Source organism: Dermacentor albipictus, chromosome 3 (assembly GCF_038994185.2).
Source record: "Dermacentor albipictus isolate Rhodes 1998 colony chromosome 3, USDA_Dalb.pri_finalv2, whole genome shotgun sequence".
Lineage (NCBI taxonomy): Eukaryota > Metazoa > Arthropoda > Arachnida > Ixodida > Ixodidae > Dermacentor > Dermacentor albipictus.
In genome coordinates this window covers 11,126,807-11,152,275 of record NC_091823.1, presented here as the reverse complement: position 1 = coordinate 11,152,275, position 25,469 = coordinate 11,126,807, and the positions used below count along the sequence as shown (strand labels likewise).

General features: G+C 45.3%; 2 protein-coding genes across 5 annotated transcripts in view; one reads left to right on the top strand and one right to left on the bottom strand.

Moving 5' to 3' along the window:
• The first annotated feature begins 2,802 nt into the window (after nucleotides 1–2,802).
• The window catches only part of gogo (golden goal), a 127,917-nt gene continuing 105,250 nt past the window's right edge, over nucleotides 2,803–25,469 (top strand). For both annotated transcript variants that reach the window (XM_065453447.2, XM_065453444.2), the window contains exons 1-2: nucleotides 2,803–3,191; nucleotides 15,645–15,798. The gene's annotated coding sequence lies outside the window, so the exon portion shown is untranslated. The remainder of the gene's footprint in view (nucleotides 3,192–15,644; nucleotides 15,799–25,469) is intronic.
• The window catches only part of LOC135919549 (protein arginine N-methyltransferase 9-like), a 37,037-nt gene continuing 18,582 nt past the window's right edge, over nucleotides 7,015–25,469 (bottom strand). The window contains exons 9-11 of one of the 3 annotated variants that reach the window (XM_065453451.2): nucleotides 14,738–15,233; nucleotides 12,150–12,306; nucleotides 7,015–10,707 (exon numbers count right to left, since the gene is read on the bottom strand). In XM_065453451.2, the coding sequence (XP_065309523.1) occupies nucleotides 10,339–10,707; nucleotides 12,150–12,306; nucleotides 14,738–15,233 (1,022 nt within the window). In that variant the 3' untranslated portion in view covers nucleotides 7,015–10,338. The remainder of the gene's footprint in view (nucleotides 10,708–12,149; nucleotides 12,307–14,737; nucleotides 15,234–25,469) is intronic. The other 2 variants (XM_065453450.2, XM_065453449.2) reach the window with 2 other exon arrangements.

Sequence of the window (25,469 nt, the reverse complement as noted above, 5' to 3'; positions counted from 1 at the left end):
ATCTAATCAATACATAAAAAAGGGTTTGTTTCTTGTAAATTGCACCGCTGCTGAATATATACACCAGCAGATAAGTTGAATATAGTTAGTTACTGCAATAAAAACTCTGTGTCCCCTCTAAGTAAACTCTGCATCACTAGATGGCGCCACCTACCTGGGTTTTTTTTTTATGCCACTGTTTACTTGTTGTCACTTCGTCGCCCCGCAGATGGTGGTTTAAATTAACCTCTTGCCTTGGTATTATCATGGTAAAAAAAAAAGCACGCGAGAGGTGGACTCTGTGGCCGACATCAGCTTCTCACTGTTTTGGCTTGGTGCAGCTCAGCTCGCGACACACGGTGCTAGCCGAGCCTTACCGCCTCGTATGCCGTACGGAAAGTCATACCGTACGGTACAGTTCGCGCATGCGCAGTCCTCGACCGGTACGGTATTGCGCACTTACCGTACCGTATACCGTACTTTCCGCAGCACCGCTAAAAGTCCCTACTATTGCAAGGTTGCGCACGTGGGCATTTTCCACAAGCTTTTCTTTTGCTCGCTCTATGACAGAACCTAGGGTCTGCCCTGGAAATGTCCCTACCACCACTCTTTTATCGCGCTTCTGAGCACCTAGCCAGGTTTGAGTCACCGGCTATAATCACCCTTTCACTCTCTCCTACCTCTCCCTGCTTCCAGTCCTTTTCCGCGTGATTCGGATTCGACAAGGGGAATTGACCCCTGCGCTCCTGCTTTTTCCCGTGGCGGCCTCAAGGTAGGTGCCGCTCTTTCCAGCTAACCCCTCACCACGTTGCACGCATTCCACGTACTTTGCTGGCACCCCCTCTCCTGTCAAGTCGGGGGGACTGCATTCCATTGTCACGACCATTCTCCTTCACAATGGCGGTCCTGTTCAGCTTTTCCTCGGCTGCTTCAAGTCTTTCTTCCACTACCCTCCGTGCATCACGCTCCCTATTTAGCTCATTTTTTAGCACTTCAACCTGTTTAACAAGATCTTCTTGGAAAGCTTCCATTTTCTTCAGCCTAGCATCGACATCACAGTGTGGGCCGATTGACTCGACTCCCTCTCCATTCTCATCCGTCTCCTCATCTGCCTTGAGGGACCTCCCGCACACTGCCCGCTTTCCCGGCTTTCTTGCCATGTATTGCACGGCTTTTTTTCTAATGTAAATACTATAATACTATAATAATGCAGAGCACGTGCCTTCTAGCAAAAAAAAAAACGATACGCACAGGATCTAAATCCTTAAAATGTCGCAAATACTCACCATGCAATGTTTTAAAAGCAATTAATGCCGCAGAGACTTAAGGTATGACACGTTTTCGCACGTGTTCAACCACGCAGCCACGCTCTCACTTCCCTGACAAAACAGACACAGTAGAACCACTAATAGCTATTAATCTTGCCACTTCCAAGCTACTATTTAAAGGCTATAAACACTTAACGTCCCATTCGGTTGCACATGTACGCACGTGGCGCGAGAGAACGCTCTGCCTATCCTGCAAAAACAAATGTATACGAAACACACCCGCGCACACGAAAAGAGAGAGACAAAAAAACTACCCAATTATTTAAAGGCTAAAAAAATCTGCAAATCAAAAACAGAAGCAAGCTCAAAACATGCCCAAAAAACTTTTCGTTGCCGCCACGGAGCCCTGAAAAGCACGTCCATTCGCCACAAAATCTCCAGCTAACCAAGCGCGCGTTCAGAACACGCGAATGCGCGAGTGTAGCGCAGCTAACGCCACCTAACAGCGGGGTTACTTGGGCGCAAAAGGGAGAAGGCTGTTCCTCTTTGTCTCGGCATCGGCGAGCGGCGCAGACGTTCCGCGCGTGCGCCGATCCATGCTTCTGCGAGAACTCTCGCGAGGCCTAGGAGCAGGACACCAGAATGGAAGAACGCGATCGTTCGAACGCGCCACCGTTCGCATGACCGTACACGCGAACGACCAGGCACAGGGGCGAACATATTCGCTCGCTATCCGGTCGCGGTGAGTCGGACTTCCTAGATTGGTTGCGCGTCCATCGGCATGTTCTGTGGATAGCAATCAACTAGCAGGAATTAGTGTAAGAAAGCTGCAATAAATGCCCGTGTGATTGCTTGCACTACTGTGTTGTCGTTCCTTTGTCCCAAGAGTACGGGTGAGACCCCACATCCGGTAAACGTTCAAAAACAGCCCTTACACAGAGGCTCCCGAACTCGGCTTTCTAGAACTGTCAGCCCCAAGGACGTGCTCACATTGCAATACCCGTACACTCATTTTCACAGCGAAGCTGTAATTACTTCTCGTTGGTCGTCATTTCTCGTGGAGTCGTTCGTGAACAAAAAATGTGGGCAGATACCGGAGGTAGTGCAATACCGGTCCGCCCCGCGGATGAGGTGAAGCAGGCTTCAAGAACTCAGCAAAGTGAAGTAAAAAGTACATACATTCTTTGGAATCACTCATACAACACACAGAACAGCATGCGTTTCGATAAGATCAAGCACAAAACAGGTAGCGGGATTTGGAGCTGGCACGGCACGCTTGCTGAGATTCAGCTCAAACCACTGTTGTCTCTGCAGGTTTTCGCTGCTTCTTGGACGGCGACTGCGCACAAGCGCTCGGTTGGATTCGGGTTTATCCGTACGTCACCGGCCAATTTTTGGATCCATCATGGCACATGTCGACGCCCAACGCAGACACGTAGTTGAACGACGAATAATGCGCTGTTCGCTTGGACAGTTTCGTCGACGATGACGTCGTCGACAGTATCTTCGAGCGTTGTGAACCACGTGGCCCGGGGCTGGTGTATATAACTGCGCGGCACCTTCACAGCGTGGGATTTGGAGCCGGCACGCTTGCCGACATGCAGCTCAGACCACTGTTGTTTCTGCAGGTTTTCGCTGCTTCTTGGACGGCGACTGCGCATCAAGCGCTTGATAATGCCACGGTATCCGTGATTCACCGGCCGATTTTGTCATCTATCATGCCGCATGCCGACAACCGACGAAGATTCGTCGCTGGACGACGAATACTGCGGTACTCGCTGGGACAGTTTCGTCGACGACGACCTCGTCGACGGTATCTTCAAGCGTTGTGAACCACGTGACTCACGGCTGCGTATATAACTGTGTGGCACCGTGACTGCCAGGAATTTGACGCCGGCATGCTTGCCGACATGCAGCTCAGACCACTAGCTGTTGTTTCTGCAGGTTAGTGCTGTTCATCTAATTGAAATTTCTAGAGCAGCTATAGCGCTGCCGGCTCCTCCCACTAAAGCACGTGTTGCGTGTACAGCGCGAGTATGCACCAGGCTTGATACACGTTCTTAAGGCGAAAGCCTTAGGTGTCTATGTTGGCGGTGCCCATGGCGAAACTGCGCCGTGACGAAAAATGGCCGACGCCGCAAAGAGTAAAAATATGACAAAATTGCTCAGTGACGTCACATCTCTGTGGGAGGCTTCTGTAAACAAAGTAAGTTAGCGGCTTTGAAAAGAAAATTCGCTGCATTTCGGCCTGGGTGCGAGACAAGCACGCTTCCCTGAAGCCCCGGCTGCTCCACGGGTCTGGCTTACTAAAGGTGTCTAGTGCGTGCCTGATTGCACACGTCACGTCGCAGCCATCTCGCTTACTATGCGTGGGTCATTGGGTGGCGCTGTAGGGGTTGAAGGACGGACTTCGGTATGAAAACCAAAGTTGGGAGTATTTATTTTACATTATTTACAAGGAGGTGAGCGTCAAGTACCCGTCGTACAGTCATTACGGGCCGGCAGCAACTCGGACGCTGCGGCCCGCGGCAAGAAGTTCGAGAGAGGTGAATCAGGGAATCAGGGAATGTTCTGGTCTCTCTGGAACGCTTCTTATAAACCCTTCGAGCACTGGAAGTCACGTCATGTTCGACCGATCGGAGAGTCCGCTCAGATGACGCCACTTTCAGCCAATGGTTGGCGCCCGTATCGCGTTGTCACAACCGGCGGCTCTCTGCGGTCTTGCCTCGCAGTGGTGCAATGCGCTTCTTCAAAGGAGGAGAAGGGAAGGGGCGCTCATGCTCCATTGTCCGAGGGTTCACCTGCTCCCGGTGCTACGGCCCCTCAGCGGTAGCAATTGTCTTCTTCAAAGGCGATGAAGAGGTACGCTTGGGCCTTCCCGGCACGTCTGGCTGTCACGGCGCACCACCGCCGTCCTGGTTTGGCACGCACTTCACTTCCAACAATGCCGTGCTCTCCCCTCGCTTTCTGGAAAACTCAAGCAGACAATAGCTACCGGCGGCTTACAAACTTGTTGGCTCGTGCGCTCCTCTGGAATGTGCTTTCCTGCTTCTGCATTCCTCAATTAGCTGTGCTGCGATTTGAAGTGGTTTGGTGAACTCGAAGTAGCCTCAGGAAACGGCGCCATATCTAACAGCGCATGTGACGGTGCGGAAGAGGTAGAGCCACGTGATGAGTGTATAAAATGAGCGCGTTGATGATGTTCCCAGGTCTACAAACGGTATGATTGTAAGTTCAGTAATTGACCCGCCGTGGTTGCTCAGTGGCTATGGGGTTGGGCTGCTGAGCACGAGGTCGCGGGATCGAATCCCGGCCATGGCGGCCGCATTTCGATGGGGGTGAAATGCGAAAAAACCCGTGTACTTAGATTTAGGTGCACGTTAAAGATCCGCAGGTGGTCGAAATTTCCGGAGTCCTCCACTACGGCGTGCCTTATAATCAGAAAGTGGTTTTGGCACGTAAAACCCCATAATTAAAAAAAAAAGTTCAGTAATTGCTCTCGCACCAGGTGTTGTTGCGCAGAAAAATCTATGGGCACTTTGCTGAGCTAAACTGCGATAAGCGAAAGCCTATCTATGACTGCCTTTGTTGTCTGAACTGTTCTGCGAACGGACGCCGCCGTGGCCGCGAGTATGGTATGCAAGGGCACTGTCACCGCCTGTGATTGATCACCGCTTTACTGCGCCCACCACGGACTGTGCACGGACACTTATGAGCCCCTAAAGTCTTGCGCCTTAGGAGGAAGCTTTAGCTCAGGTGCTCCTATCTAAACACACGTAAAAGCAGAATTCGTCCTTTTCGGCAACCACTGTGCCAAATGTGGCGAGGTTTGTTGCATTTAAAACAAATACTTAGTCTAGTGAGTGTTGGTTTCGAATTTTTTATTCATGTTGTCAATTTTTAATAAATATTGGCAGAAATATAAAATTTTCGGTAACGAGACTATAATGTTTATAACTCTGTAACTCAGCAATGAAAAATATCACAGTTCTCTGAATTGCATCTAATAGTACATCTAAAGCGGACAAAATTGATTTGCTACACATGAATCTCAAGCAATTTAGTAATATGAAATAACAGCTTTTGCAGAACCCTGTACACACGTAACAAATTCACGTAAGATGTAAAATGATATATTGAATTTGTCCGCTTTCAGTGATCTAATGGGTGCGGTTTACAGAACCGCGATACCTGTTCTTGATGCAGAGTTATTAATTTGTAAACTTCGTGCTTCTATTTTATTGGAGCTTTCGAATTTTTGAAGATCTTTTTAATAAAATTCAAGCCCTAAATCGAAATTCCGCTTCCAACAGTCACTGGAGTTTAACTTTCTCTCTCAAATGCAGGAAATTTCATTACAATCGGTCCAGCTGTTACCTCGGGAAAGCGTTTTTGCGTTTTACATGTATTTCAATAGGCCGCGTCCGAGTTGGGCCCGAGATAACGCTTCCTCTTAACAGAAATGCAGGTGCACGCGCTCTGCGCTTTGACGTCACAATTGGAGCGGTGTCGCTTGCCGACGGCAAGCGATGGAGGAATGAGCACGCTCTTGCGGCTCGCGGGAACGGCCGCGCAAGTACGCCCCTGCGGAAGAAGTGTGTGCCGCTGCGCTTTAGTGAGGAGGTTGCCTTGTGCCACATGTGCATTTCCCATAGGTTCGTTGCAAGAAGTCTAGCCCCGATTGTATAACTTAATGCATTACCAACGTGTGTCACAAAGAAGTTGTATGACTTCACGTATTGCCAAATGTGCAGCAGGCTTTCGCCTACTTGCGTTACAAGAGTGTGCCACCTGCTGTACTTTTCTTTTTTTTTTTGTGCGTGAACCGAGCGATATACCTCGCTCAGCTCTTGCTGCTTTCCGGAGACATTGAGCTCAATCCTGGGCCTTTTGGTAAGGTGCAATGGGTTATTTGAATAAGTTAGACTACTATCATGGCTAAGCTAGACAACATTGACACCAAGGTAACTAACAATGATGCTAAGATGGCTCAACTAAAAAGCAAGCTTGACACAACCCAGGGCCAGATAGGCAACACTTAGAAATTGGTAAAAGAGCAAGCAACCATAATTAAGGATCTAACTCGTCAAGTAAAGGTTCTACAAAAGAAAAATATAGACCTCGAGAATAGCAGCCATGGATTAAGCTTTTGTGTTTTATGGGATAGGTCAAAACGACTGATCTGAAATGCGGGAACAGTCCAAGGCCTTGATTAACGTCATCTCCACTACCAATTTAGGAACTGAAGTGAAGTCAATTGAAAACGCACATTGGGTTGGCTGTTTTAATGAATGGAACAAAAGACCAAGTAGTGTAAACATTCCATCTAATAAAGTAAAGGAGGTCATTCTGAAGAATGCAAGGAAGCTTAAGGATTTGCAGTAGTGTGGAACAGGAATTCTCATTTGAAACTCGAGTATTGCAAAAGAAACGCTGAGAATACAGGAAAGTAAAAAAGCGGATAAGAAAAACCAGGTTAAACTACAAGCCAATAAGCTGATCATAAATGGCAGAACCTTTACATGGGACAATGAGAAGGAAGAAGTATTGTCTAAATGCTGACACATTGGTGATACTACCTGTGTTCATCATAATTTAATTTTTGTAGTGGTAAATTGCTGAAGTATAGTAAACAAAACAGATGAGTTTGCTGGATTGGCTAAGTCGTTGAAGGTACATATAGTACATCGTACTGAATCTTGGCTCAACCAATCCATTGCTGATAAGGAGGTGTCTTCCAATAACTATGCTGCTTATCGCAATGATAGGCCAAGTGTTCATGATGGTGCTTATTCTGTTAGTTCGCTCGTCCCTTTTGTCTGCGATGCTAAACATCGGTCATGTCGCAGTCAAATAAGTTTGGTGTACAGTTACATTGGCTAACAATTTTTCCTTTGTCACTGGGGCATTTTATCAACCACCAAGCATAGATTTATGTGTTTTAAGTTTATAGTTTATTTGCAGCACAAGAGAAAACAGGCATATATCTTCAGCAGTACATTAGGAGGTCCCAAAGTCCAGGATACCTCCTGTTTCACAATGCATACATGATAATGGTATAAACAGCAGTAGGATGCATTCAACAAACGATTATACGCAGCATATTGTTATATAAATACAAACTAACAAGATAGAACAATGAAATAAAGTAATGTGCTAATAAAAGAAGGTTATTTCATTGTAAAGCAACAAAAAAAATGTTATACAACATCGTTTCAGAGGTCTGACCAAACCATTTTACTAGCGGGTGATTTTAATTTGCCAGGCTTGAAATGAGAAAATGGTACATGTGCGGTTTTGAACGCAAGCCATATTGATCTAGAAATGAAAAACATGGTTGACAGTTTTGGCTTGACGCAGTATGTTCTGGAACCCGTGGCAACGGCAGCTTGCGATGTGGGGAGTGACATCACCAGCCTTTTGTAGATAAATTAACCAGCCCAGCTACTGATTTCATTGTTGTTGCAGCGCTGCTATGGGTAGGCAACCCTTAGGACCCCCAAGGATCAGTGTGAATGGTGAATGAGCAGCATGCTGTCAAAATTATCTTTTTTTTTTCGTCATCTGGATCTTCACATTACAGAAAACTTCGCAAAACTTGTTTGGTCCCATAGCCTGGCTGGCTAGTAATGGGACCAATTGTTTGACATGCCTACGTAATTTGGCAAACGGTAACCACAGTGACAAAAGGAAAACAAAACTGAATACACGTTAGAAAACACATGATTCAATCATAGAGGATAACAGCAAGCAAGTTGACCATTTATCCAATTGTACCACTTATGCACTGACCATGAAACGCTTCATGGCTGCGGAAAAATTGTGTGCTGCTTTCACATCAGTCGGTATGGCATTCCAAATGAGGGCGCTTTGAAATTCTATTACCCTTCGACCGTAGGCATTTCTGGCAACCGGTAAATTAAAACAGTTGTTCGCTGCAGCCCTTGTACAGTGCGCAGGTAACGTAAAAGTGCTTAGTGGGAAAGGGTCATCATGTTTAATTATTCTATGTATTATGTCAGCAACACTTAATATATGAACAGAGTCCAGCAGAAGTACACGTGTCAGTTAGAACAGTTATTCTGTAGAATCCGTCCTATTTGAAAATGTAATAATTCTTATTGCCCTATTTTGTAAGCAGCTAATAGATTTAAAATATGTTTTGTATGTGCTGTCCCACGATACTATGCAGTAGCTCGAATAACAATGCACAAATGCAAAATATAGGACATGCAACACCTTGTGCCAAAGCATTCACAGGCTTTTAGTAATGCGCGGCGACCATACGCGAGCTTCGAACATGTCTTACTTATGTGCGATTGCCTCCCTTTACTCTAAATTACCAATACACTAAAGCAAGAAAGTATTGCATACACTCCCCCCCCCTCCCCACCTCTCGGCAATTGTAGTGGTGGTTTTCAAAAGCTTTGCTGGACATCCGCTTTCACAGGGCCAAGATGGCGAGGCAATTTTCTTTTTTTTCTCTGTTCTCAATCTCAGCTGGACCCCAAAAATAGTCAGAACGGGCAATGCTTCTACATATGTGTACTGTGACAGTACATTTCCTTTCCACAAGTTGCTGCCTTTGTCTCCCTTCCATGCTCCTTCTCTATTGTGCCCCCCGCCGCCTTACTAAAATAGCCCCCTCTACCACTACAATGTTGAAACACGCACTGGTGCTGCGCAGCGACTGTTTTCTCCTTCACTGCTTCATTATAACGGGAACCTAGCTACCACTACTCTCCACCCCTCTCCCTCTTCTCTAACTCAATCACTGTCACCACTGTTCATTTCCAATTTATGCTTTCTTTTTTTTCCTTAGAATGGCCAAGCATGCTGTCTGCTATTTTCGCTACCGGTGCCGAAGTGCCACTTTTTTGTAAACCATGATGAAGACTTGTTTTGTTTACCTAGACACAGTTAGTGAGCACACTCTTTCCACGATGGATCAACCATGTGCCAGTTATGAGCACTATTTCCTTATAAACACCAAGGCACCACACTGTCGTGGGTAGGGTGCATCAGATAAAGTGTCAGCTCTGCCATTAACTGCTATGGAGCTTGTTTGAGGTCACTGCTTTTTGATGCGAGCAGATGGTTAGCCATGCGATATTTTTCCATTTTTGTGGGCTTTCTTTATCAGCCAGAAAAAAATAAACCAGCAAAATGTACCTCGCTGAAAACAATGCAGCTTTAAGTTCCTTTCAATTTCCTACAAATTCTTCATTGACAGCATGACATTGAGAGCAGTAATTAAAACATTTGCTAAATGGAATTAATTAAAATTAAATGGCATCAACAAAACATTACTGACGGCTATGACACAATATGCACTTGGTTCTCTTCGCATAGAATCATCATTCTGATATAACATAGAACATGATATAATAATATGATATAACATGATATAATGATATAACATAACATTATCAGCTAGTGCTCAAACCTGAAATTGATGTAATTTTGGTGGCACGGCTCTTTACGGGCAACGTAGTGGCACCCGTGCGATATCATTACAGGCTCTACACTGCGTCTTAAAGCTTTTAAAGGCACCATAAATTCTGGCACACCCACGTATGCCGCGTCTGTGTATGGTTAGAACACCGTCCGACAAGTTCAAGCGCAACGCTGAACCTTGCTATCGCAGTCAGCGCTTTACAATCCGAGTGAAAATGCCAAGCTTTTATTGCGAGAGCAATTACATGGACACTGCAGGCAAACTTTCGCCGTCGGCGTCGGCGTGGCACTTCGTATAAAACCTAAGTGCGATAAGATCGTGGCCGCCCACTGTTCACTGTAAGTACGAGGGTGAGCTGAGATGGACAGTGGTTTTATGTGGCGCCGTCTTCTCACACATGCGAGGAAGGAAAATGGGCAGGGTATTCATGCGCTTTTTCCAATGAGAGGCTGATTCTCACAACTTTTTTTCAAAATCTGCCTCTTATTGGAACTATGCTTCAGAGACCAGATGCACAGAAGGTAGGTGCACTGCAATTTTGTCGGCGGAGCTTGTAGTGAATAGTTAGGTTGTCACCAAGTGTAGGTAAATTGCTGCAGCAATACAAAAGACACTTTTTTGACACCAAGACCTTTACTGCAACACTTTCTCATTTTTGACATTGTCAAGCCAGATGTTGATGTTACTGTCCACACATGATGTCCCAACCCTTACTGTAGTTCCCGCAGCACCGTGCACACCACTGCTAAACACAACACCTGCTTGCAGAGATGTGTCTTCAACACTGTAGCTGCTCAGAGTGATTCCACCAAAGCACTCTTGTTCGAACCAATAGCAGCAGCCAGATATCCGCCCTGTTTGCAGCAAGGGCACAGACCGAACTGCTGAGATTTCAGGCAAATCAAATCCAATGTTTGACATGTTGATTTCCAGCAAAGTGAATACATCAGACAGTGCACGATGTGGAAGTGTTGCAAGGCAGATGTCTTGCTGCATCTGTACCTAAAGGCCATCCAAGCAAACAGGTTAGCATGGGAGATGGAAGAAAAAAGACTACAAGCACATTGCTTTCGCTGCAAGACACATCGTTTTGAAATTGTGCAAACTTTACCACATGCTTCTCGCATGTAAAATGACACATGAAAATTAAGAAGGTAAAAAAATACTTATAAGGTATTTTAATTTTATGTTAAAGTTCATCTTGACCTGGCGTTGTTTACATTATTGCGACGTCATGACATAGAGCAGAACTTCCTGACACAATGTAGCATTAAAGCTAGGCACGATGAGGTTGCTCATAAAAACTGTACCGGTGCTGAATGTATTTTTTCTGGCTGCACTCATGTGTGGCAGCCAGCGATTGCAGAAACAAAGTAAGCCAATGTATCATGATTCATGACTCATCCAACTCTTCAGTACTGAAACGAAAACTGGTCTGCAGAAAAAAGTATTATAGCAAATTATTTAGCGTGCTCTTGACAAATTCAAGCCTATATTTAGGCTTTAGCAGGGTTTAGATCTGCACTTAAGCACAAAATGGAAGTCAAGTATGAAATATGTCAGTACCAGCATTTGTCCTATGCACCTACTTGTGTCCTGTCTAAATTTGCACCGTAAAGCAAGAAAATAGCATCTCTGTCAGGTACAGGTGGCTACTCGTCGACAATTTTCGTGCACAAATGTATATTGTATATAATAATTGAGGATCACAGTTGTGTTGTCACGGTACGTTTGAAGTTTCAGAACATAGCAGACTTTTCTCAGTTCAAATGTTCTGAAAATTTTTGCAGTCAGGTACTGAAAGTTTTCTGGAGTGCAGAATCTATAAAAAGACTAATGTTCTTCAAAGCCTGGGCACACAGCCTATACTCCGAGTTTTAGCCTCAATTTGTAGATGCATGAGTGTCAAGATACACAGTTGCTTCACAAAAGCTTGGATTATAAATAAATTTCTATAGTTCAATAAAAGGTGAATGTATTCGTTGAGCCGCTAGGCTTTCAATGCATTTTGAAGTCAAAATTAAAACAAGCTTTCAGTTAATTCAAACGTCAAGTTTACCAGGGCAGAACAACACAGCAAGAAAAAAAAAAGGCCAATGAGAAAGATTTGTAAGGCACGAAATTGGTAAGAACATGGTAACATTTGATATTCAGGATCACAGCAACATGTCCTGATGTTCCCGTTACACAAATAAACAAGCTCAACCACCATTCACACATTTTTCTTCATTAAGAAAATTCTGCTCATTAAGAGATCAAGAAACCTACTTCTTCAGCTTAATTAAAGAACTTGACACAAACCTGAGTGCCAAAGTGCAACAAACAAGATGCCCATTTTTTAACCACAGGATAACAAAATTTCATGGTAAAACAAAAATTTGCCGTTTTGGAACAATTCCACTTGTGCAAGTTCTTCTACAGCAAAAAAAAAAAAAAGCACCCACCTGAAAAGCATTGATGGAATCTGCAATTCTGAAGCCAAGGGTGCTGCTGTCAGATACAAGGCGTGACTGTTTTTCCAACGTTTCGCTCTCAACTAGTAAAGCACGGAGAGTTACTGAAGAAGGAACCATGGTAACGTCAGGTTTCAGGCAGCTTTTCCTGAAAAAAAAATTCTGCCAGTTCATAATAATTCTGATATGTACAGTGCTCAGCAAATAAAGCGTGATACTTCGAGCGCGTGGCTACCTGGCACTCTTTGTGCCACCAGTGGGCGCTGGGGACAACCCAAGCTGATGCATTTTTGTATCACATGAAAGTGACAGCGTGTGTGACGCAGATTCAGCCCCTCTGTACTCACCGATACCGCAAAAAGCTCTGGCCACCATTTGGTCTGCGAATTGTGTTTGAATGACAGCCATGTGTGCACATGCCAGCACACACAGCTGCCAGCAGTGAACGCTGGGCGATTGCTGGGGGCCCAAATGCAGTCACAATACACCACAAAGACCCTCGTTTTCATCCTATACAACAATGCCTCAGCTCGGTGTCTCCAGCGCCCACCGGCGGAGCAAAAAACGCCAACCGCCATGCAGAACGATTATCGCATTGGAATCCTGGAGCACTGTACACACACATTCACTGCATGCACAGTAATGAATCGGAATATTAATGCTAATACTAGCTTTTCATGGTAAACAACATGGGCGGAAAGCTTTACTTCCTCAGGGCGAGAGGGGGGTAGGGCTAGGGCCAGTTTTCCGAACCCCACATATATACATATAAATTAAAGAATAAGTTATGGGGTTTTACGTGCCAAAACCACGATCTGATTATGAGGCACGCCATAGTAGGAGACTCCAGAAATTTGGACCACCTGGCAGGCCTTCCCCGTAACTCGCTTGCCTGAGTGCAAATGCCCTTTTCGTCACCTTCCCGTGAAAAACGATCTAACCAGCGAATAACAAGTATCATCTACTCTGCATGCTTTCCTTTCTTTAAAACACTGCACTCGCTACTTTCTGGTCAACAATGCTATGTCATGCTGATTCATACTTGCTGTTTGTGACCTGGAAGTACTGGACATACTGCATTAAAAAAACTAAAGACATGCACGGTAGATGTTGGCTATTGCTTGGGTTGAAGATAAGCGCCAAGAGGTACAGAAGGTTTTTAGAGTGTACAGTGGTCCCGGTACACAGCGAAGTGGCAGGTTTGGTTGCGCATGCAATGGCTTCGAAACTTTTGACAAAGACAGCACTTCTTAATGAGCGGAATAAGATACTGCCCGTACCCTTGCTTCTATGCTATGGGGTCAAAGTTGTAGCAGGTGAAAGCAAAAGAAGCAGATGCAAGAGCTACTAAGTAATCATTAGTGGTTGGCAGGAAGCTCCTTTGATTAGACTAGGAATCAACAACTAACTGTTTAAGATTCTTGTTTAATTATTTATGGCCAGCAGGGCATTACAGAAGAACACAAATATCAGTGCACAACATGTTCATCAAGCACATGTTTAAAGTCATTTGGGTCAGACAATGGACGTGGGCAAGTGTTCCCAGTCATTGCATTTTAGGAATGAAATAGTGAAAGCGTTGGTTGTACGACAATGAGAAACAGATGCTTTATAATGATGGTTGATACGAGATGGCATAAATGAGTGATTGGAAAGTAACTCTATATTGTGATGTAGATTGTGATAAAACATATTGTGATAAAGAGAGACACATTACTTTTCTACTTAAGAGAGAGAAGCGAGGCATAACAATGTTTTCATTGATGATATGCTGGAAAGATAGTACTAGTTCAAGAAGATTAAATGTGCGCTACGATATTGTGCCGCTTCAGTGCGATTTGCAAGAATTTGAGTGCACAGATCCAAACACTAGATGCATATTCTAGCAACTTATTCATTTTCTTTCAGCAAGGTTCACTCAAAGCATGAGCTAGCTTGTTGAGGGCTAGAAGTCAAGACAGAATTCAGCACAGCAACAAACATGCTTCTACAAGCCTGGTGCAGTAGCAATACTATTCTGCCACTGTAGACAAGACTGGGGGTTAAATTTCAGGCCACCACGACCACATTATGAGGGAGGCAGAATGAAAGCAGACTCCTACAACACGTTAACATAGGGTGCATGTTAAAGAATATCAGGTGGTTAGAATTAATCTGCTGTTTTTGAGAATGGTGTGTGCATTCTATTTTGGAATGGTAAACTCCACAGCTAATCAGTGAATGCTTCTAACCCATTCGTACATTTTTTGCAGCAGACTGGTTAAGAATTGTGCCATGCAAAACATGAGCTAAATGCTCATGTCTTTTCTCCAAGCACGAAATGCACTGTACACCAATAAGCAATGATTGTTGAACTCGCTGAGTAGTTCAAACGATGCATTAAAAGTTGTTAGCCTGTAATGCATGTTAATTCCACTAACTGGTCACATGAAATCTAGATTGATGAAACAACAAACGAGCACGGTAGCAGAGCTGTGAATGACTTACAGCTAATGCTGCTAAAATGACATTTACCGGTGAAAAAAAAGAAGAGGTATTTGTATTCCACAAAAAAAAATAGCAGCGCAACCTCGGCTTACCTTAGCAGAGCGATGTCTTCAAGAATACCTTGCCGCAAAAGCCCAGATGATTCTAAAACATTAACGATAAACACATCATACTGCTTCTGTTTGTCACTGTACAGTTCCTCCAGGCTTTCTGCTACATAAACAGACACTTCCAACTTATGAGCCTTCACAAAATGGGCAACAATATCTTTCAAATCTGAGTTATGCATACAAGTGAGCCTCCAGTTTGGTTGACGTTGCACGAGGAGCAAGCCTAGGATTGGGATACTTGAAATATCCAGTATACTTTGTGAAGAGCGTTCTTCGAGTGTTCCACTCATTTTTTCAGAAATCTGCGCCATTGCATGTGCTTGTCCATTAATTGCACGTACAATGGCAGGCTCTAAGCTCAACACTTTCTTCTGAGAGGCTTTGCCCGGTGACTCTAAAGTGCAGCGCATGGAGATGTGGCTCTGGCAGGACACAGCGAGCTCAACCACTTCGCCACATGACACCTGTGCACTTGGACCTGCACAAAGAAAGCAAAACAGCAATAATAAGTTAGCTGATAAGGTGAAAGCTACAATACGCAGCTGACCAATTCCTAAATATAAGTAATGAATTCAGAGACTAAAGCCACCAAGTTAAGTTTCTAAACACATTTACAGCATTTGGCCCAAGAAAGTGTGAGCTCCTATAATGCGCTACTTCTCCATACTTCTCCAGTGTGAGCAGATACAAAATAACCTTGAATCTTATTTAGGGATTTTGACTGAATGAGTTGAGTCAGTTTATGTGGTTTAGCGTCCCAAAGCAACACTGGGACATTGAGAGATGTCATAGCGGAGTGCTCCAGATTAGTTGTGACGATCAGGAATTCTTTAAAGGTACACTAAAGGCGAATGCTAAGTCAATGTGAACTGTTATTATACCCTTCCAGAAATCTTCCAGAGCTTTCTCGTGCCAAGAAAAGACCTGGTTCCAAAGAAAATCATGGCTGATGGAGTTGCATTACCCCAGTGCAATTCAAATTACCCACCACGAGCGAGGCGGTGTGGTGCTGCATACGTCATCATCTCCTTATACTGCGATCGGTGAGAAAAATGATGCCTGAGGACCTGCACTACTGCTTTCAGTATAGAAAAAGTTAAATGTGGAGGGCATCTCATGACAATGCATGGACACAGTATTTTCTGCAGCCCACAGTTAGTATAAGCCTCGCGATCCAGCAAAGCCAGCGCATTAACACTTCGTATCGATATTGCCAAACGTGAGTGCGGGCAATGCAGCGTCGAGCAAAATGCTAAATTTTTTTACCACCTGCATTGCTTTCAATGATGACATAAATGAGTTCTTTTTTCTAAGTATTGAATAGAAGTAGAATAGTAGCATCAATGCAATGCGATGATCTCCTTATTATCATTTGAGCACTAGTGACACAATAATGAGGTGACACGACGTCACCGGGCTAGTAATAGAATGTACTGGTACAGCCTCAAATCATGTGCTACATCTGCTACAACTTCTCGCTTACTAAAGCTCTGTTATCTATCATATTGACAACTTAAGATCTTTGTGAGCATTAATCTATCACCTTAACTTGATTTAATATTTACCTTTCGTGGTCTTTAACATGCACCAAAATATAAGCGTACAAACCTTTTCACACTGATCAGAATGTGTGGTTGCAGCAGCCAGACGTCTAAACTATGAGTTCGTGCTTAGCCGAAGAATGTCATAACTAGAAGCCAGATTATTGGCACTAAAACTGTGGGTTTTAGGCCTCTAAAACAGGCACTTAAAGTCTCGTTTCAGGCCCGATAGTAATCTTAACAGGCACTATCATTTTTTAGCACACCCAACCTGTTTTACATATTAATATGTGCAGCCCATCATTACGGTAAAAGAACTGACATGGCACTTCCTTGTGAGGTCTGAAAAGCAGGAACCTTATTTAGTAAGCTACTGCTTCACAATGCTTTGCTCGGCACTTAAGAGGCCACTTTTTTTATTTTCTTCTTTTCAATCTGCATACTGCAGCGAGTACGCTCCAACACAAGAAGCACATATTACAGTTATTACCAAGCCTTTCTGCTCACATTGACACATAAAGTGTTGCAAACATAAAAAATACAAAACAAAAACAGGAAAGCTGCTGAACCAATGGCACGAAAAGCTAAAATAGTTTTTTAACAAATGTTCATGAAAAAGAATAAGCCTTCAATAATGTATGTTTACAAATATTTGTAAAGTTATAAGAATAGTAGCAGATAATTATAATCAGTAGGTTTCTGGGTTCATAAAGCGCTCAACATCGACCGAGGTGAATGGAGTGCTTTTGTACTATTTCTGTATACTTAACAGCTTTATGCACTGGGATTCATGAGTGTTCGTTTCTAAGAACCTTCAAAGTACGAAAAATTACAATTTCGCCCAAACTTTTTCAACAGCTCCTACACACACATGGGATGCATTAAGCTTGTATTGTGGTGTGGTAGCTCCGTCACGACTCGTGAACTGTTAACAATCCCTTTTCCTTAAGCATTTTCTGTATATCACCATGGCTACTCTTCGTACGGTGTTTCCCTTTTTATCACATGTTAGAGCAAAGAAGCATGTAGACATCCTTACGAACACTTTATTTAAATAAAATAAGGCGGAGGGTGAGGCGAGTGGCGGAGCTTATTGCTTTACTAAGCCACCTTCGGCTGGTTATCTCTGTACAATCACAAGGAAGTGGAGGTACTGAAAATGGGGACTGTGTCAGTGCAGTCGGCAGTATCTCCAGCGGACTCTGCATGCTTCTGCCTAACACACACGCGGCACAAGGGAGTCGAACCAAAAAGTTTTCAGGAACTGAAAAGTTTGGGTGCTAAGATTAATTAAACTCAATTTTCTTTAATTTCATGAGAGAAGTTGTATAGATTTAGAGCAAAACATTTAATATGTAGAAAACTGTATTTTCTATATAACATGCTTAAGTTGCAACACTGTGCGACTGAATAACGAGATTATTGCACTTTGTCTCAATTAAGATTTTTTTCTGTGTGAAACAAAGAAGTTTGGAGGAAAAGTAGCCTCAGTTCTACTGTGTGAAGGGTTTTTCTGCCTAATATAAAATTTTAGTTAAAATGAAAAATATTTGGGACCCGTTTTGCAGCTGCCCTTATTTGAACACACCCAGCCGACTTCTCCACTGCAGTGGCATCATCACGCTTTCCCACTGGGCTCATGCATCGGTCATGTACACGGGGGAGAATTTCGGATAGCAGGTGTAATTAGAGAGTATTGCCAGAAATAGTTTCCCCAGGCCAGCCCTAAACAGCTCTATATGCGCGCTCTCACGTGACTGCTACCTTAACATGCCGTACAGGAAATCAGGATACAGGAGCCCTGAAAACCAAAGGTCACCTCATCTCATGGCTCAGAAGAGGCAAAAGAGCCACAATCGGAGTTACTTTTCTTTAACACCACAAAAACAATCTCAGAATGCAATATGAATGTAATTTCGACTTTATTATTAGAATTACACAGATCATAGGAATGACTGTACACTCTAAAAAACGTTTACACCCTTTGGGGTGTATATCTGCCACACAACGATAATCGTCATCTGCCTTCCTTGCGTTTCCTTTCTTGAAAATTGCCCGCTACTTTTCTGTCCGGAATTCTTGTCCTGCTGATAACGCGCATGCCGTTTGTTATTGGGAGTACCGGGCTCACAGCGTTAAAGAAAGAAAATGTGGACAAGACAGATGACGTTTATTGTTGTGTGGCAAGATACAACCCAAAGGGTGTAAACTTTCTTTAGAGTGTACAGGGCTACAAAGATAGGCTCAATTTTCTTGCTTAAAATAAAATAATGCAAACTATGTTGCAATGCTAGATTTATCAGTCCTGCAAGGGCATTCTAATGAAAATCAGCTGATATTGCTTTTCTTTCTTGTTTTGTTTTAACACCCTCCAAATGAGTCAATTTTGACATATTTGGGTTTTTATTACAAAATAAATATGTAATGTAGCTGCATATTTTTTGTATTATTTCGCGAGAAATTATTTGAAGACTAGTCAGAAAATTCTCCGCCTTCATTGCCTTAGCTAGAATGGCCCCACAAAACCGCTAATCACAGGGCCCAGTGAGAGGCGCTTGCTCAAAAAGCAAAGTTTGGCAACTTTTTAACAAAGAAAACATCGTGGCTGACATAAGTCTAAGTTTCCTTTGGTCAGTAGTTCTAGAAGTTTAAGATGACTAAAACATATTTCGCAGTATGTAATGTTTTACTTTTGGAGTGACAGGTATTCAAACGCAAGATGTGCAAGTAGCAAGAAAAAGCTATTCTCCACCTTTAGTGAATTACAATCTTGCTCTTTCTTCAAATTATCTGTGATGCGTCTCACAAACCAACGATTCATTCCTTTCTGCAGAGACATCTGTCCACCTCATATAAAATTTTTGCTGAAAACAAAACATAGTCGGGACCCCCCCCCCCAGTGGGTCCTTATCCGAATGCACCCCTTGGTGGTTTGTTTCGCGCAGCTTCGTGTGACAAGAAACGTAAGCGGCGGCCAGTGGCCAGTGTTGATCGTGCATTCGATGCAGAGCACACAGAGTCGTGTACCAGATGCAGTCAGAGCTGGGAAGCATGAGGAAGGAAAATATACTCTAAAATAATAAGGCTGAGCCACTGAGAGGACGGCAAAATGACGACTTCAAATCCGTGTGTTTGCCTTACGTGCCAAAGCTCCAGAGCCGTCGCACCTGTGGAGGTGAAAACGCAATTCCTATGGAACTCTATGTTCTTGCGAATGAATGGCTTGCTTATTTACAGAAAAACAACTAGACAAAAGCAAAACAGCATAGGACCGTGCGAATCCAGGCATTCTGCCGTTCCATCTGGTGAGGCTGAGATGAAAATGGATGAAACTCAATGGGTCTCACAGCTTAAGTCATGTTTCAGTAACTGATTGTGAATCCAAAAATGCAATATGTTCAGATGTGGTTCCAAATGGTATTTCGGCAACATGCAAAACAGAAAAAGTGACGGAACATAATAAATCAATATAGTAGCTGGCGACTGAGCCTGCTGCGCTCGACTCGTCCGTCGCATGCCACTACATCTGTGGTGCTGCCGCATGTAGCCACCACCGGTTGAAACTCGTCTCATGCCTGGTGCTTATAGTGCCAACTGCTGCTTTTATGCCTACAATTCATAATTGGTATTCAGTAAGCCTCAATTAAACTAAAGAAAGAAAAATATTTTTATGGTATGCAGCACTGGAATACCAACAGCAACTGCAGCAACATCTCAAGTAGCCACATGTCAGGTGCCAGTGTATGTGGCTAAAGCAAGTGGGGTAGTGGACAATAGTATCTAACCTAGCTGATAGCATTAACCATTATATTAACAGCAATAGATTCGTTCACCTTTTAATGTATTTGTATGTACAAAGCGTGCACCTCAAGACTGCCTAAATTACACAATGTTCATAGTTCTTTAGTTTACCTGTACTGAGGTTGTTAAAATGTTTCTTGTAACTTGTAGCAGTAGCAAAGCACTAAAAGCAGCAATCAGAATCTGTAGTGTACAAGCATGTTTCCTCCAGCCTTGTTGGTACGATTACCTGAAAGCTGGGTTCCATGGTTAATACTGCAAGCAGCACTATTAATTCATGTGATTCCAAATGGCCACCAGCAGGTGACTCTAAGGTAATGGGATGCAAAAGTGAGTTCGGTGGAACCAAAAATATTGTTATGTGTAGCTGATGCCCAATGCTAGTGACAATTTATTTACACAGGAGCTAACGGAGGCCAAAATGGCGACGCTATATCAAGCAGGCACACGTCGTCTTCTTCCTCCTCAGTGCAGCCACACTGTGCTGTTCCGTATCATCACTCCTGGCAGTAGAAACACCGTCCCGGTGCTTAATCTACACATCCACGGTGAAAGGTGTGTGGTATGGCTTTAGTCTCGCCACGTGAACGATGTCACTTGCAGCTGACGATGACGCTGCGAGGTTGGTGGGGACGATTTCATAATTGACATCGGTCACTCGTCGCACCACACGGTATGTGCCAGTGTAGTGCGACAGCAGCTTTTCAGAAAGGCCTACACGTCAAATGGGTGACCAGAGATGCACCAGAGAACCCGAAGAAAAGTGCACGTCGTGATGGTGGCAATCATAGAGGCGTCTCTGATGCTCCTGTGAGGCCTCGAGACGGGTGTGGGCGAGCTGGAGTAGGTGGTTAGCGTGTGCAATCGCGTTGCAGGCGTATTCAGTGGCTGAACATGTGGCCGAGAGCAGTAAAGTGTCCAAGGGCACTGCAGGTTCTCGGCCATATAGGAGATAGAATGGTGAATAGCTGGCGGTGTTGTGATGCTATGAATTATACGCGAACGTCACATATGGTAAGTGAAGATTCCAGTCGTGGTGGTCGGTCGCAACGTACTTCGAAAGCATGTCGACGACGGTCTGGTTGAGGTGCTCCGTGAAGCTGCTGGTCTGTGAGTGGTAGGACGTGCTGAACTTGTGCTTTGTCGAGCAGGATTGGAGGATGTCCTCGACAACTGCCGAGAGAAAGCTGCGGCCACGGTCAGTGAGTAATTGGCACGGAGCACCGTGCACTAAAATGATGTCACAGAGAAGAAAGTCAGCAACGTCAGTAGCACAACTTGTCGGGAGGGCTCTGGTGATTGCGTACCACGTAGCATAATCAGTAGCGAGGGTGACCCATTTATTCCCGGAGCCAGAGAGAGGAAATAGTCCAAAAAGGTCTAGACCAACACGGGAAAAGGGTTCCGATGGGATGGCGATTGGCTGGAGACATACATCCAGCTGGAAGTGTGAAGGGCTTCTTCCGGTGCTGACAGGGCTCACAAGCGGCAACGTAGCGCCGCACGAAGTGGGCGAGACCCGGCCAAAAGAATCGATGGCGCTCACGGTCGTATGTGCATGAGACGCCCAAGTGTCCAGCCAAGGGGGCGTCATAAAGTTGGTGTAGGACAGTCGAACGCAGGTGTTTTGGAATGATGAGCAGAAGGTCAAGGCCGTGTGAACCGAAATTGTGGCAGTATAATGTCCCCTCCTTAAGGAGAAACATCCGGAGAGAGGCATCGCCAGGCGTTGACTCTAGACGGTCAATGAGGGCTCGTAATGAAGGATCGCGGCATTGCTTGTTGCCAATTTGAAGCAACTGGGACTAAGAGAAAACGCAAGTGATGGCGTCCGCATCAGCCGGTTTGTCGACGGGGTAGCAGGACAAACAATCAGCATCCTGGTGCAAGTGGCCAGTCTTATATACCACGGAGAAGGTATATTCTTGCAGGCGTAACACCCAGCGAGCAAGTCGTCCCATGGGGTCCCTGAGCGAGGACAGCCAGCAGAGGGCATGGTGATCAGTGATGACACAGAATGGCTGTCCGTACAAGTATGGACGAAACTTGGCAACAGCCCATACAAGAGCGAGGCAATCGCGCTCTGTGATTGAATAATCGTGCTCGGCGGGTGATAGAAGTCAGCTGTCATAGGCTTTAATATGATCATGTCCACGCTGGCGTTGTACCTATGCTCCTATGCCGGGACCACTGGCATCAGTTCGAACTTCCGCTGAAGCAGACGGGTCAAAGTGGGCCAGAACTGGAGGCGTGGTAAGGAGAGTAGTAAGCTGCGAAAAATAGGCGGCATGGTCAGGACCGCAAGAAAAAGGGGCGTCATTCTTCAAGAGGTTGGTAAGGGGACGTGCGATGGTCGCAATATCCTTCACAAAGCATCGAAAATAAGAGCGCAGCCCTACGAAACTACTAGCGTCCTTGGTAGACTTCGGAACAGGAAAGTTTGTAACGGCACAAATTTTGTCCGGATCAGGTCGCACACCTCTGGCATCCACGAGGTGTACAAGGACAGTGATTTGGCGGAGAGCGAAGTGACATTTTGACAAGTTCAACTGGAGATCAGTGCAGCAGAACATGTCAAGAATCGCTGAAAGATGGTCTAGATGCGTGTTGAATGTGGGCGAATAAACGATGACGTTGTCCAGATAGCACAAACAGGTGGACCACTTGAACCCCTGAAGCAAAGAGTCCATCATTTGTTCGAAGGTGGCGGGCACGTTACAGAGACCGAAAGGCTCTGTAACGGCTTGAACTGATGAAAGCCATCAGGGGTAACAAATGCAGTCTTCTCTCGGTCCATGTCGTCGACTGATGTCTGCCAGTAGCCAATAAGTAAGTCGACAGAAGAAAAATAGGTGGCACCGTACAGGCAGTCTAGAGAGTCATCAATACATGGCAAAGTGTACATGTCCTTTTTTGCGATTTTATTCAGGTAGCGATAATCTACACAAAAGCGCCACGCTCCATCCTTCTTTTTGACAAGTACGACGGGAGATGACCAGGGACTACAGGAAGGCTCGATAATGTCCTTTTCAAGCATCCTTTTTACTTCCTGTTGGATAACAGCTCGTTCCGACGCAGAAACACGATATGGACATCGGTGAATATGGTTCGCATCGCCAGTATTTATGCAATGGGTCACAACGGACGTTTGACCTAAGGGTCGATTGTCAAAGTAAAAAATGTCACAATAGCTTTCAAGAATGAAGCAAAGGGCTTCAGCTTGAGCAAGTGTAAGGTCAGAGGAAACCATCTTCTCAATGTCGACGTCAGTACCATGAGATGACGTCACGCTATGAACTGAGCTGTAACGATCTTCCACTGTGACTGGCTTGACCTCATCATCCTGCAAAGCGCTAATTATAGCCAACGAGATCCCCTGAGGCAGAACTTACGCGGTTAGTGCGAAATTGACAAGGGGAAGGCAGGTGCAGTTGCCAGTAATTGTCAGCACAGTGTACGGCACGATAACACCATGCGTAAGTATAATGGCCGGAATTGGTGCGACCACGTAATTGCCGTCAGGTATAGCTGGTCCGGACAACAAGTCAATGCGTGTCGCAGAGTGAGGTGGTAGGCGAATAAAATCCATGCAGCTCAAATGGCTTGGAGGCGGGTCCACAGGGTTGGCAAGAAGAGGCAAGTCAAGGCGAAGTGAGCCAGCCGAGCAGTCAATGAGGGCAGAATGATTGGCAAGGAAATCCAGACCGAGAATGAGTTCGTGAGAACAATGCTCGATGACGGTGAAGAGGACGACGGTGTGTCTCTCAGCAATGGCGAGTCGGGCACAGCATATGTCAACAATAGTGACAGTTCCTTTGTCGTCGACTTGTACAACTCGGTTCGAGGCAGGTGTCAGAACTTTCTTGAGCCGACGGTGAAGAGCAGCACTCATAATGGACACATGCGCCCCGGTGTCAATCAACGCGCACGCAGGAACATTGTCGACGAGAACGTCCACAAGATTCTTGTTCGTGGGTAAGGTGAAGCCAGGATTTCGTGCCAATGTCGTCATTGCAGCTTCACCTCCAGAAGCTGCACTGTCTAGTTTTCCGGTCGGGGGTGCGGCGAGTAGGTCGGAGAAGGAGCATGGCACGACGGGGGTGAACGAGATTGACGGCAGGAGGGAGAAGGCGAGCGGGAGTAGCGGGGTCATGTCAAAGGTGTCGCAGGGTCCGATGATGGGGCGGGCATAGAAGGAGCGAAGTAAAAGGATGCGCTAGAGGGACGAGGGTGGTAATCAGGAGAATAGTGCATCGGAGAAGTCCAGCGGCTACGGCAGTGGCGAGCGACATGTCCAATGCGTCGGCAGTTAAAGGGCCCCTGAAACGGTTCGGACAAATTTTGTGGACGCGTAGGGTACAGCTTAAGTAGAACATTCGCACCACAATTTAAGTGAAGCGTTACGTATTAATGGAGCTACAAGCGATTATAAGTTACCCTCCTCCCCAGCCATGCTTTTCCTCCTCAACTCGTCCGCCGAGCGAGCGGGGCTAAGCTCCGCCTTCACTGGGCCTGCGTCACGATGCGACGTCACATCGTCGACTTCCGGGTGTTTTGGAGCCCGCCCCCGCCCGCGCGAAACCTCTCCGCTAGCTGCTTGGCTGTCGACCCCAAGCGAGAGCTATCGAAGCAGCGTGCGTTGCGAGCATTCTGTCGTAGCGCCGAACGTGTCTGGTATTCCGTTAACCACAGGCAAGCTGGTCATTTCGGCAAATGACTGGAGGCATAAACTCAAGCTGATGACGGAACTTTGGCGTAGACGTACGTGAGCGGCCTGATCGGTCTGCATGGTCCAGACACTTGTTGGCGCAGCGCTTAACCAGTCAAACAAAGCGCTAATATTGCTCTAACGAAGTGTAAAACATTTTAAACATTTATAAAAACAACGTGTTGATGATTACACTCCTGCGAAAAGTACGCACCAGCAGCAAAGAAGGAAACGCTTCGTTGCTGCTACTGTGTATGGTTGAGCTCTATGCCACCAGGTGGCTGCACCGTGCAGACCATTCGCATTTGCCCTTCTGCTCATTTCGGCTCATCCCGTTACGGCACAGTCAAGCGGCCAGATCCTGTCCCCTTGCGCTTACGTTTGCCAATACGGGACTCGCGAAACGCTATTGCGTTAGTAATCTTCCGGTGTACAGTGACGGCCACAAACGCGCAAATCCTGCGCAGCAGCCAGTTCGCTCGTACGCTGCCTTGCAGAGGGACACGATGTCGCAGCTTGACATATTGCCAGTCGCTACGTTTGCAGCCCGCAAGGCAACAAAGTCGAATCATAGTGCTCGCGAAAAGACTGACACCAATCTGACCGCGGAGCTCTCGTCAAAATGGAGTATGTTGTAACACAAGCAGACGACACTTGCTGTGTG